Source organism: Mercenaria mercenaria, unplaced genomic scaffold, assembly GCF_021730395.1.
Source record: "Mercenaria mercenaria strain notata unplaced genomic scaffold, MADL_Memer_1 contig_1717, whole genome shotgun sequence".
Taxonomy (NCBI): Eukaryota; Metazoa; Mollusca; class Bivalvia; order Venerida; family Veneridae; genus Mercenaria; species Mercenaria mercenaria.
Window position 1 is genome coordinate 2,719 of NW_026459718.1, and position 14,300 is coordinate 17,018.

General features: G+C 36.7%; 1 protein-coding gene across 1 annotated transcript in view; it reads right to left on the reverse strand.

The window, feature by feature from the left end:
- Window positions 1-872: 872 nt before the first annotated feature.
- The window catches only part of LOC128551803 (leucine-rich repeat-containing protein 27-like), a 48,744-nt gene continuing 35,316 nt past the window's right edge, over window positions 873-14,300 (reverse strand). Inside the window, exon 11 of the mRNA XM_053532718.1 lies at window positions 873-995. Within this exon, the coding sequence (XP_053388693.1) occupies window positions 873-995 (123 nt within the window). The remainder of the gene's footprint in view (window positions 996-14,300) is intronic.

Consider the following 14,300-nt stretch of genomic DNA (forward strand, 5'->3'; position numbering starts at 1 on the left):
AACTAACTAACTAACTAACGAACGAATGGACGGACAGTTGAAAACTAATATGCCTCCCTTCGGGGGCATAAAAATTCCAACACACTGACAACTCCTACTCAACTGATCAAAAATACTAAAAGAGTGATTTCCCTTTATATAGGCATGTGGCAAGAACAAATTTCAGGTAGATTATGTTGTTCATATGAAATATATTAAGGAATGCATTTCAAAAATACACATCCCTGAGTCATTTTTATCTTGTTTCAATATAGCAATGTTCATATCTTGTTTCAATATAGCAATGTTAAGGGCCTGTAATTGTCAAAGTTATAAGTCTGAAATTTTGTAAATGAATGGCAAATATTACTTTGTTTTTGGCACATCTACACCAGTGAAACTGTGCTGAGCTCGGTAGCTACAGAAGGAATATTCATGCAAAGTTTCATTGCTCTCTGTTCTAAATGAACAATGACAGAGCAAACTATTCCTCATTCTAACATGGTACTACATGTTCTAATTTATTGTACTAGGTATGCACCCTCAACTATAATTCCATATCGGAATATCAACATCCTTTCTAATACTGTCCTGTTAAATCCATTTTCATTATGTTTTCATCTGCAACTTAAGAAAGCATTACCAAGAAAGGCTAAGCATTTAATTCTAATTATACATTTTGCCTTTCTTGAACAGAAAAATGAATCCAAAACTTAGAATACTATCCACTGTCTAAACTGTACCCATACATTTTGCTCTGTATACAATGACCATCAATTCTGTCTGCTTCCAACGATGTTCAATTCAGTTCTAGCAAAAAGTGCCGATCCTGGGAAACAATGTTGACTCTTCAGCAACAAAGGTATAATAATTCTGTATGTTTCAGTTTCTGTTCATTTGTTAGGTTTAAGTGTTCTCGTCCTTGAAAATGACGTTGGCACATCGGCAACAAAAGCTCGGAAACGGTACTCCATCTCTTTACGTCTTGACATCAGTTCAAGATGTAGAGCCTCAGCCTGAAAGAAGACCAAACTTACTGATTTATTCCAGATCTTTGATAGTGACTACAGTAAGGCATAAAAAAAAATGTTTTTTTTCCAGTATCCCGACCTACCCTAAATTTTTGGCCCGACCCTAAATGTTTGAGAATTTTGTTTTCAACTTTTTGTCAAAAAGTTGCAAAACTGCACTTTTTATGCTTTAAACATGGTCTGAGATGTAAGAAATCAACTAACCAGGTGCTCGAAAGGCATAACCCCCTTATTTTCCGAAAAGTCCCAAATGAAAAAAAATCGAAAAAAAAAAAATTACCAACTTACCTTCCCTAATTTTTTTAGCATGCTACCGGAAACAAACCATTTTTTTGTAATTCAAAATTCCAAAGTTAACACTTTTGAAAATAGTGAATATAGAGGCAAGAAAACAAACAACATTAATGTTTACTTTAATGGGAATTCAATTCAAATCTTGCATCATGAAATATTTTATACATTTTTGTTCTTAATTCTAGTCAAGTTTGTGAAATATTATTTTGCTCTCAAATCTTGCACCTGTATATTAAGTTCAAGAGGGCATGATGGCTAGTACTGCTCACCTGACTCAAATGGGCATAAGTTCCTTATAGACCAATAATTATTGGTGGTTTAAAACTTTAACCTTTTTCCTAGTTAAAGAAACAGCAACCTTGACCCAGATGATAGGTGTTATCTATAAAACTTGCTATAAGCCAAGTTTGATCAGAAATTGTCATTTCAGGCCAGAAACCGTTCCTCTTCTTTTAGTAATAGTGATTCTATTACAGTGTCCATAACCCGTAAAATGCATGAAATTATTTCAAAATTGGACAAGAACTTACTTACTTACCCGATTTTTTTTTTACAGTAAAATAAATGACCCTCAGGCCTTTGCCAATTTTGACCCATAAGCAATTTTGAAGAGATTACTAGACAATGCTACATACCAAATATCAAAATGTCTAAGCTCTATGCCTTGAAGTTTTAGACAAGAAAATTTTTTCTTACGTATGTCTTCGTTAAATAGAGTGAACCCCAAGGATGGGGCCAATTTTGACCTCAGGTGCATAATTTGAATGAACTTTGTAAAGGACCACTTTCTTACATCAACTTTAATATCAACAAATAGCCCCCAGATGGGACCAATAATGGATGAACAGGTGTAAGACGGACATCTTGTGATCCTAAAAGCTCACCATAAACACTATGTGCACAGGTGAGCTAAAAAGGCATGGAATGTACATAACATAACTTTAACAAATCTACAAGCTTCAGCACTTGAATATAAGCAAATTAGCACAAAATATATTCTTTTTTGCATGAACTATTCCTGTATATACATTTTTACTGAAAGAAAATTTAAAAGGTAATATGTATGGAAGAAAGTCTGAAATAGAAACATAAAACAAATTAATTTACAATGCGTTCCAGTGTCTACTAACTGATGGCAAGATGATGATATACTCCATCTACATTAATTTAGTTTTTCCATGCAATCACTGCGATTCAACAGAATTTTGCATGGACACATTGAACTTAATCAGGCTTTTTTCAAAAGTCGCACATGCGCCAGCTTCAAGTTTGAAAACACAGAAGGTAGTAACTCCTTAGATATTTCATATTTTGTAACACCCTGGATTACATCCCATTACTTCCATGCCAAATTAGTACTGAAAATGAGATTAATGAAACATATCGATATTTGACTAGCACTGATTAACAAAGATTCAAATTAATGATTTCTCAAATCACCTCTACATAACCTGATGAACTAACTGACTAAGCTTTAGTTTATTCAACAAAATAAATGTGAAATTATGCTGCAAGTCTAGGAATTTTGTGTTCTTAAATATTTTGCTTAACTACAGCATAATAAAATTTAATGCAATTAATACTGCTGTAACTCCTATTAAATAAGGAAGGACTTATGACAGTATTGCCTTAAACCCTCTATATGAGCTTCAAGCAGGTACATCACACACTCAGCAAGCCTCATTTTTAAGAGACTTAATAAGAAAAATAAATTATGGCAACCCGCTAAATGAACATGCAGGAAAGTACTATTTTACCATTCAAATAAACACAACAAACAAAAAACATACAGAAACTACAAACAGGCCTGGGATTCTGTTTAAAATGATAAGGCTGAGAAAATACAGCCTGACATGTCATTTTTCAATACAGCTATAACAAAGAAAATATAAGAAAATTCTGGCAATCAAAAGCCTGAAATCTGGACGAGTCCTGAAAAGTCCCAGGCCTGACAAAGCTGTAAATAATGCAATTATAGCAATGTGTTCAACTATTCAATGACCAGTATAAGTTTATCACCAGATCACCCTTGATCATCCTAAATTTTTTTGACCATAAGAAGCAGTTGGCTAATAAATTTCATAATAGTTCACTTTTTTATATTCTAACAAGTAGGGCCATAATTGACTTTTAGACACAATGGACAACTAAAAGACAAAGCATTTAAATAATTTGTGAAAATTTTACTAAACATCAGTACATTTTTTTGCAGATTGTATGATATTCATGGTAGCTTTATTTTGCTAACATTTTTAAAACAATAAACTGCTATTGTGCGTTTTTTTTCGACCTGGCAGGGCGGAATTAATCTCTGACTTATTCAAATAATGGTAAGATTCTCATAAAACAAGCAAATAGGTAGAGCAATATAATTGTTTAATTCCGTAACCAACAACTAAAATTCAACGCTACATTGGTTACAATGTAAGGTAGATGGCCACTGAATAAGAATCAGGTTGCCGAATATACTACATATCCTGCACAATAATGCAGTGGACCGTCGCGAAACCCCGCCCTGCCAAGTCGATTAAAATGCACAATATGTATAATGCAAAGCATTTTCTCTGAAGGTAATAAGCCAATAACAACCTGGTACATAATGAAGACTGAAAGTCTGACATTATAATGTGATAAAGTCAGTGTTTTAATGTTACTATGACCGTGTGGACTTAAGTTTCAAATGTAACAGCAGTGCATTGAAAATGGCTTACGTCGCAAAACAGGCACATATTTGGAGAAACTCTGCATTATCATATCACACTTAATGATATAATTTCTTTGCATCTTAAACTCCAAACACTGATTTTATTGAACAATAAAATCAGTGTTTGAGATATGTTTAACAAAAAAAATCATGGCCTTTGAGTGGTCTGTTGCCTGATTGATCATGGTTCACGAGTTCAGATGTGCAGGAATTGAACCAGTGGGTGCTTGTCGTAGTCTGAGTGGTTAAATACCTAAGCATCTCAACAGTGAACTGTGGTAAATAAGGTGACAAACTACAATAAAGCCTTGACTGTTTTCATTCTTACGTGTTCATAGAAATCTTCTGATAAAAATTATGCTGGACTTTATTTACCTAAGTAGTAAAAACCTGATGTCATGTGGCAATTTGACATCATAATTGACATCATAATGCTCTCTTACCGGTCCGCACGTGGTAGAATATACAGAGCTTGAACTTTTTCTTTGTTTAACTGGCAATCAAATCTAACCATGTCAGAATATTTCTTAATTAAACAATGCAAACATGGCTGCAGTCCTTCATATTGTGAAATTGAAGTGATGTAAGCATTACCGAATCTACTGAACTTAAAATTTTCATACAAATACTTTTGACGATATACTGTCCAAACTGACCAAAAGGGGTTTTCAAATAAACACAAAAAAACCTGATCATTAAATAATTGAAAGAACAAACTGTACTTACTAGATAGGTTAAACAATCTGATGTTAGACAGTCTGAGTCTAACTGACTCTGTAGTTTTAAAAAATAGAAAAAATCCAAGTTTTAATATCTTTTCTTGTAAGGCTATATTAAAGGAAGAATGAATATTTCATCTTTGTTTACTTTTGCTTCAACAATGTATTCATTCTGTGACACTTTGGTTTCAATAAACAGTCCTGTTGCCAAAGAAACCAATGACAAGAGTGCCAGAATGTCACATATATGCCCGTCATAGCAAATTTCTTTACACTAGCACCTGTATCTGCATATGGAATTTTTTGGGCCAATTATAAACAAGAGCTCCTAGAACACAAAATGCCCCCCTTGATGCATTCAGTAATTGCACAAGGAACAGAAATTATTTAGTCACTGTATAGAAAAGTTCTACTTTGACCTCTCAAAATCAATAGTGGTCATGATCAACCTCACTATTAAGTTTCGTGATCCTAGGTCCAAGCCTTCTCAAGTTATCGTCCTGAAACAGTTTAACTGTTCCAGGTCAATGTGACCTTGACCTTTGGCCTACTGACCTCAAAATCAATAGGGGTCATCTGCTGATCAAGATCAACCTCCCTATCAAGTTTTATGATACTAGGTCCACGCGTTCTCAAATTATCATCCGGAAACCATTTAAGTGTTCCAGGTCAATGTGACCATGTCCTTTGCCCTACTGATCTCAAAATCATTAGGGTCATCTGCTGGTCATGATCAACCTCCCCATCAACTTTCATGATTCTAGGCCCAAGCGTTCTTGAGTTATCAACTGGAAACCGTTTAACAGTTCCTGGTCACTGTAATCTTGATCTTTGACCTACTGACCTAAAAATCAATAGTGGTCATCTGCTGGTCATGACCAACCTCCCAACTTTCATGATCCTAGGCTTAAGCATTCTTGAGTTATCATCCGGAAACTGTTTCACTGTTCCAGGTCACTGTGACCTTGACCTTTGACCTATTGAAATCAAAATCAATAGGGGTCATCTGCTGGTCATGACCAACCTACCTATCAACTTTCATGATTCTAGGCCCAAGTGTTCTAGAGTTTTCATCTGGAAACGGATTGGTCTACATACCGACAGACCGACCGACATCTGCAAAACAATATATCCCTCCTTCTTTGAAGGGGGGCATAAAAAAGTTATAATATAAATTATTCATAGTAACTACAAGGGAAGTTAATCCTAAACAAGGCAGTCTGAAAGAAAGCTATATCCCCCAATGCTGTTATGGATAGTGAAAGGGTTGATGGTACTGGGTGAAAGCATTGACGTTGTTAAGTATATTTTATAGTCCATGTATGACGACATCAATAAATTTGAAAAGCCTTCAAGGAGTTTAGGAGATACAGAGCGGACACGAAATGGGAGGCTCAAACCTCGAGTTGTGATCTTGACCTTGAGCCGACATGACTGACTCATGAGTTCTGCACATTATCTTGATGAGGTGATCATTTGACCAAAGTTTTATTAAAATCCCTCAAGGGGTTTAGGCGATACAGAGCAGACACAAAATGGAAGGTCAAACCTTTGAGAGTTGTGACCTTGACCTTGAGCTGACATGGCTGACTCATGAGTTCTGCACATAGTCTTGATACGAGGTGATCATTTGACCATGGTTTCATGAAAATCCTTCAAGGGATTTAGAAGATACACACTGGACACAAAATGTTATGGACAGACGGAAGGACGGATGGAGACCATCCGTGGCGGGGGATAGAAAAAAAAAATTCTTTATAATACAAGTCCATATAAAACTCCTTACAAGGTAGAGATAGGTCAAAATACACCTAAAGATTGGATGTAACATGCATGTTCTCAATTTTTCCCTATGACCAGTACATACATGCCATATTTTCAGACAGTCAATAAGGGAGATTTGCCTCAACTGGGCTTTTTTTAAGGGAGATTTGAGTAAAAATAACAAAGACTTTAATTTGCTCATTTTTTACGCGCTAAATAGCCGTTTTCATGCAAAAAATCATCGAGTTTCCTATACTGAATCAATGAGTGGAGCCAATTAACAGTTGTGAATGCACGATTATTACTTATAGCACTTTACTTAATCCAAGGAAATTCAGAATTCCATGAAAGATTGAACTAGGTTTTTGCTATATGTGTTGATGCTCTGCATATGGAGAGAGTGGTCTTTTTGCAGGTTTTTTTTTCCGGCCGTTTCTATAGCCGTTATTCGGCAATATTCCCAATGCCAAAAAAGTATGTATTTTTCACAAAATGAGTGCAAAAATTCCCAATCTACATTCTGAAAAAATTTTCATCAAAATTGCACAAATATTGATCAAATTATAAACAATTATGTAATGGCAGTATGTTAAAGAGGTTGTATAATGTGAAACAAGTGTATGAGAAAGTGCTGAAACACATCCTTACTATATCCTATGGGACTAAATATTTCCCAATTTGGAACATTTACGCGTCAAAAATCCCAATATTGAGGGTATAGGCTATGTTCCCAAAACAAAAAGAAAAAAACCTGTTTTGACATGTTAAGCATACAAGACTCAAAAGATTGCGGAGATATCGTGTCAAAACAGTCTTTTAAGGGCAGTCATTTCTTTTCAGAAATGAAGTTGTTAAAACAACAAGAGGGTCAAGATGACCCTGGATCGCTCACCTGAGTAATATGAGCTACATGTTTCAAATGTCAAAAACTGATTGATAAAATATTAAGAAAGTCAGTATGTCACATTCATGGTCAATGAAATTCAGTTTTACGATTTGTGTGCAAAACTGTGTAACTATGTCATCAAAATTTCAGGCTGTATCTAAAAAACAAGAAGTAGTTCAGTAGGTCAAGGTCACAGTCAAGTGACATCATATTACTTGGGGTCATCAGGTAATTATAATTAAACAGTCTTGGAAATAGGATCAGATGCTTTTTTAAGTATTTTTCCTATATAACTCACGTAATAACTAAGTGACCCCAGGGCCGGGCCTCTTTTAACCCCAGGGGCATAATTTGAACAACTTTGGTAGAGGACTACTAGACAATGCATCATACCAAATATCAAAAGCCTAGGTCGTATGGTTTCAGACAAGAAGATTTTTAAAGCTTTTTCCTATACGAGGGCTGTTCAAAAATAACGTAGACTTTTGCTGTCAAATGTCGCTTATTGTGTAAATGATAATGTGAAATATATCGTTGTAATTCGGAATCTCTCTGTAATTTGGTCATTAATTTTTTGTAACATTTTTGCTGATAGGCGAAGCGCGTCGAACGTTTTTATTACCACAGCTACACAAAACCGGCGCAGTCGCTTTTTGATCTGTCGCGATTTGAATTCGATCGCTAATGTTCACACCAGTAGTACACTTGTTTCCCCAAAAATATGCCCAAGTGCAGCAACATGTCAGAGGTACCTGACGTGGGAGACGGAAGAAAACAACGTTTGAACTAAGTGAATATTACTGTTTATAATGCATGTTATGTCGTCATCGACTTATATGGATGATAAGACAGTTGCTTAGTTACGGCGAACAGCAACTGGAAATCATAATTCAATGAAGCAGATGTCACAACAATGTTTAGTCATCTGTGTCTTTATCTTCAAGTGGTACAAACGATTCTCAAATGTCCAGAATTGCTCAAAAACAACAGAGATGGAGGGAGAAAACGATAAAAACTGCGAATGGACGTTAATGCCAATGTATGACGCCGTAGATAAAGACCAAGTACTTACGTTGAGTACCCTGTCTGAGATGTGTGTCGTAAGTGTTCATACATTTTTAGTATTCTAACCAAACAACTTGTTTTGACTTAAGTATTGCTCATGAAAATTTATAAAATAAATTTATAAATATGAATTAATGCAATCTTAATGAAAGCATCACAATGAAGGCACGACGTCATTAACGTCGTTGAAATATGATCGCCGTGCGCCGGGTCCGTGTAAGTGACTGTTTTCGAGGAAGCGTAACTCATGAATGCATGATCATAATCACGTGAAATCTGCAGTGCAGTTAGTAACTAGAATGTGTCTGTAGGACACAGAGTGTGCTCTCCCAACCCCACTGGTACATTTGTCACAAATAAGGTGAAATAATTCAAATGTTTGCAGTCTTAATGGGGTATAGCCTAAAAAAAAATTATGAAAAGGATTCATTATTCTATACCATATACTTTTTGAGCTATGAGCATCACAAACAAAAAATCCACTATTTTGACTATTTCATGGGCCATAACTCTGTAATAAATGCTAAAATTCTCAAGCAGAATGCCAAGTGTGCAAGGTCACATTATGATAAAGACTCAAGCAAGGTTTCATGAATTTACATTAAATATTTTCTGAGTGAGGCACATAATTAGGTGAAAATGTGCATTTTTTTACTATTTCAGGGGCCATAACTCTAAAAATAGGGGGCGGACTCAGATGAAAAATAGTAGGTGCGCAAGTTCATATCATGATAAAGACTGATGCAAGGTTTCATCAATTTATATCAAATACTTTCTGAGCTAGGGGTGTCACAAGGTGAAAATGTGCATTTTTGACTATTTCAGGGGCCATAACTCTAGAAATAGGGCGCAGACCAAGATTAGAAATAGGAGATGTGCAAGTTCATATCATGATTAAGACTCATGCAAGGTTTCATGAATCTATATCAAATACTTTTTGAGCTAGGCATATCACAAGGTGAAAATGTGCATTTTTGACTATTTCAGGGGCCATAACTCTAAAAATAGGGGGCGGAGCCAGATGAAAAATAGGAGATGCGTAAGTTCATATCATGATAAAGACTCATGCAAGGTTTCATCAATTTATATCAAACATTTTTGAGCTAGGCATGTCACAAGGTGAAAATATGCATTTTTGACTATTTCAGGGGCCATAACTCAAACAAGAGCTGTTACTAATGGTGACAAATGCCCCCGCAGCACCTTGACCTTTGACCTGATGACCCCAAAGTCAGTAGGGGTGGTGTACTCAATAAGTACTATCAGCATGTGAAGTTTGCAGGTCCTTGGTGAAGTGGTTCGCGAGTAAAGTGCCTTCATGCAAAAAGTTAACGTTGACCCCTGTGACCTTGACCTTTGACCCCAAAGTCAGTAGGGTTGGTGTACTCATAAAGTACTATCAGCATGTAAAGTTTGAAGGTATCGGGTGAAGTGGTTCGCGAGTAAAGTGCCTTCATGCAAAAAGTTAACATTGGCCCCTGTGACCTTGACCTTTGACCTGGTGACCCCAAAGTCAGTAGGAGTGGTGTATTCAATAAGTACTATCAGCATGTGAAGTTTGAAGGTCCTGGGTGCAGTGGTTCGCGAGTAAAACGCCTTCATGCAAAAAGTTAACGTTGGCCCCTGTGACCTTGACCTTTGACCTGGTGACCCAAATGTCAGTAGGGGTGGTGTACTCCATAAGTACTATCAGCATGTGAAGTTTGAAGGTCCTGGGTGCAGTGGTTCGCGAGTAAAGTGCTTTCATGCAAAAAGTTAACGTTGGCCCCTGTGACCTTGACCTTTGACCTGGTGACCCCAAAGTCAGTAGGGGTAGTGTACTCAATAAGTACTATCAGCACGTGAAGTTTGAAGGTCCTGGGTGCAGTGGTTCACGAGTAAAGTGCCTTCATGCAAAAAGTTAACGTTGTGACGAACGAACGAACGAACGAACTAACGAACGAACGAACTAACGGACGGACAGTTGAAAACTAATATGCCTCCCTTCGGGGACATAAAAATAGGGAGCGTAGCCATACAAAAATAAAAGATGCACAAGTTCATATCATGATAAAGACTCATGCAAGGTTTCATCAATTTATATCAAATACTTTTTGAGCTAGGCGTGTCACAAGGTGAAAATGTGCATTTTTGACTATTTCAGAGGCCATAACTCTAAAATTAGAGGGTGGAGCCAGATGAAAAATAGGAGGTGCTTAAGTTCATATCATGATAAAGACTCATGCAAGGTTTCATCAATTTATATCAAATACTTTTTGAGCTAGGCGTGTCACAAGGTGAAATTGTGCATTTTTGACTATTTCACGGGCCATAACTCTAAAATTAGGGGGCGGAGTCAGACGAAAAATAGAAGGTGCGCCAGTTCATATCATGATAAAGACTCATGCAAGGTTTCATCAATTTATATCAAATACTTTTTGAGCTAGGCGCGTCACGAACTTCGGACGGACGCACAAGAGCAAATCTATATGCCCCCACCACTCATGGGGGGGGGGGGGGGGGGGGGGTGCACAAAAAGACTGCAAATCATGATGGTATATTTTTTGTTTGCTTCATTAAAGTATAAAAAAGCTAGAGAAAAAGTCTACGTTATTTTTGAAGAGCCCTCGTATAAGTCTATATAAAACATGGGACCCCCAGGGCAGGGCCTCTTTTCACCCAAGGGGTATAATTTGAACAATTTTGGTTGAGGACCATAAGACAATGCTACAAACCAAATATCAAAGGTCTAAGTGTTGTGGTTTCAGACAAGAAGATTTTTAAACTTATTTTCCTATATAAGTCTATGTAAAACTTGGGACCCCCAGGGCAGGGCCATATTTGATCCTAGTGGGATAATTTGAACAATCTTGGTTGAGGACCACTAGATGATGCTACATACCAAATATCAAAGCCCTAGGCCATGTGGTTTTGTACAAGAAGATTTTCAAAGTTTTCCCTATATAAGTCTATATAAACCATGTGACTCCCGGGGCGGGGCCATATTTGACCCTAGGGGGATAATTTGAACAATCTTGGTAGAGGACCACTAGATGATGCTACATACCAAACATAAAAGCCCTAGGCCATGTGGTTTTGTACAAGAAGATTTTCAAAGTTTTCCCTATATAAGTCTATATAAACCATGTGACCCCCGGCGCAGGGCCATATTTGACCCTAGGGGATAATTTGAACAATTCTGGTAGAGGACCACTAGATGATGCTACACACCAGATATCAAAGCCCTAGGCCCTGTGGTTTTGGACAAGAAGATTTTAAAAAAAATTCCTTTTGGTTGCCATGGCAACCAGAGTTCTGCATGGAATTCAATTTCTGAACAATTTTGAAAGGGGGCAACACAAGGATCATTTCTGTGAAGTTTGGTGTAATTCTGCCCAGTGGTTTTCAAGAAGAAATGTTTTTAGAAATTGTTGACAGACGACGCACAACGCACGACGGACATCAAGCGGTCACAATAGCTCACTTTGTCACTTCGTGACAGGTGAGCTAAAAATGAGAGTCATTCTTTTGCTGGATTGTCCAGATTTAGATTAAAACTACATGTATTTAAACTGGGAATTCTTCTCCCGTTAATTTTTGCAACATGACAATATCACAAAGGAATGGCAGTCAATTCTTCGTGCAGTATAAATTGCAATTTATTTCATTAAATTCACTTATCCGAATTCATGTTTGTCCGAAATTCTGTGTAGTTTCTGACATTTAACTCACCAATTTTTGTTAAATCGTGGTTGATTTTTGGCATGTTGTGCAAGTATTTAAATTGAGAAGCATAAACTCTGTGTTAGCACTAAACTGTCTCATCCTCTGATGGCTCGATAAACATTGAGGGTCAGCGAAAGTACACTTCGGCAGGTGGCGGTAAAATGACGTAATTTTTAGACTGGTTTACATATTGTTTTGAAAACCGGATCAGCGAGTTTGATATTATTGAATCAGTCTAAAATCTCGCATGCACATGTTTACAATTGTCTACGGGCAAGATTAAACGGTTAAGTGTTTGCAGATGGTGACAGTAAGTGGTAAGATAATTAATGCCTCAGGCGTGTATCTCTCGATAAACAAGCTAGGGATTATAGACAACTATGAAAATTATGTTTGAATTGCATTTCTGGGCTACTCGATATTGAATAAGAAGTATTTTCTAAAGGTCTACATTGGGTCCGAGATACGATTTTTCGACAGAGGACTTTTTTCTGAATTTATTTTTTTTTAAGGGAGGTTTTCATGTCCCGGCGGGAGACCGGGAGATATACTGAAAATACGGGAGAAAAAGTCTCCCAGCGGGAGATATTGCAGGTATGCCAGTAATAAAAAAGTTACAAAATAAGCTATTTATAGTAAAAAGAAAGGGAAGTAATTCTTAAAACAAGGGTGTCTCATGGTGGTGAACATTTGTGCCAAGTTACATCAAAATCCCTCCATGCATGAAGAAGAAATGCTCCAGACAAAGTCATTCCTTTATCTGACTGTTTGCCTCTAAGACCTAGGGACCAGTGGTTCTTGTGCATGACACTCTATCTAATGGTGGTGATCATTTGTGCCAAGTTACATCAAAATCTCTCCATGCATAAAGAAATGCTCTGGACAAAGCAATTCTTTTATCTGACTTAGACCTTAGACCTAGGAACCTGGTTCTTGAGCATAACCCGCCGTCTCATATTGGTGAATATTTGTGTCAAGTTACATCAAAATCTCTCCATGCACGGAGAAAAAGTCTCCGGACAAAGTCATTTTTGAATCTGACCTTTGACCTTTTAAGTGTGACCTTGACCTTACATCTTGGGACCCAGTTCTTGTGCATGACACTCTGTCTCATGATTGTGAACATTTGTGCCAAGTTACATCAAAATCCCTCCATGCATGAAGACGAAATGCTCCGGAAAAACTTCGTGGACGCCGCCCTTCCACCCGTATCCCCTCCTACATTCCTTTTTTAAGGGTAAAATAAGAACTCTCGTAGAAACCACATATTCAATTTAATTTTATTTCTTATTTTATTTACTGTGTTTTTAACTCTGCTAGAACAAAAAAATCATTACGTGTTACTATCAATTTCACCCAATATATTCCATTTTAAATAGTTAGATAGCTGGTGAGAAGAAATTAACATTTCTTTAATCTGTAAAGTAATATTGTATATGTATAAAGAGTAACGAAGCTCTAGGAAATGTAAATATCAATGTACTTTTAAAATATTATGCCGCTATAAAATATGTAATGCCACTAAAACAAGAGCTCTGTTTATAAGACATCTTGCTTGACTATTTGATAAATTCTAAGTCAAATAAAGGCCATTACTTTTTTTATAATCAGGAAAGACTTGAAGATCTTATTTTGTAACAATTTATTATAACAAGAGGGTCATGATGACCCTGGATCGCTCACCTGAGTAATGAGCTACATGTTTCAAATGTCAAACTGATGATAAAATATTAAGAAAGTCAGTAGGTCACATTCATGGTCAATAAAATTCAGTTTTACGATTTGTGTGCAAAACTGTGTATGTCATAAAAATTTCAAGGCTGTATCTTAAAAAACAAGAAAGTAGGTCAGCAGGTCAAGGTCACAGTCAAGTGACTTCATATTACTTGGGGTCATCAGGTAATTATAATTAAACAGTCTTTGAAATAGAATCAGATGATTTTTTAAGTATTTTTCCTATATAACTCACATAATAACTAAGTGACCCCAGGGCGGGGCCTCTTTTAACCCCAGTGGCATAATTTGAACAATTTTGGTAGAGGACTACTAGACAATGTACCATACCAAATATCAAAAGCCTAGGTCGTATGGTTTCAGACAAGAAGATTTTAAAAGCTTTTTCCTATATAAAACTTGGGGCCCCCAGGGCAGGG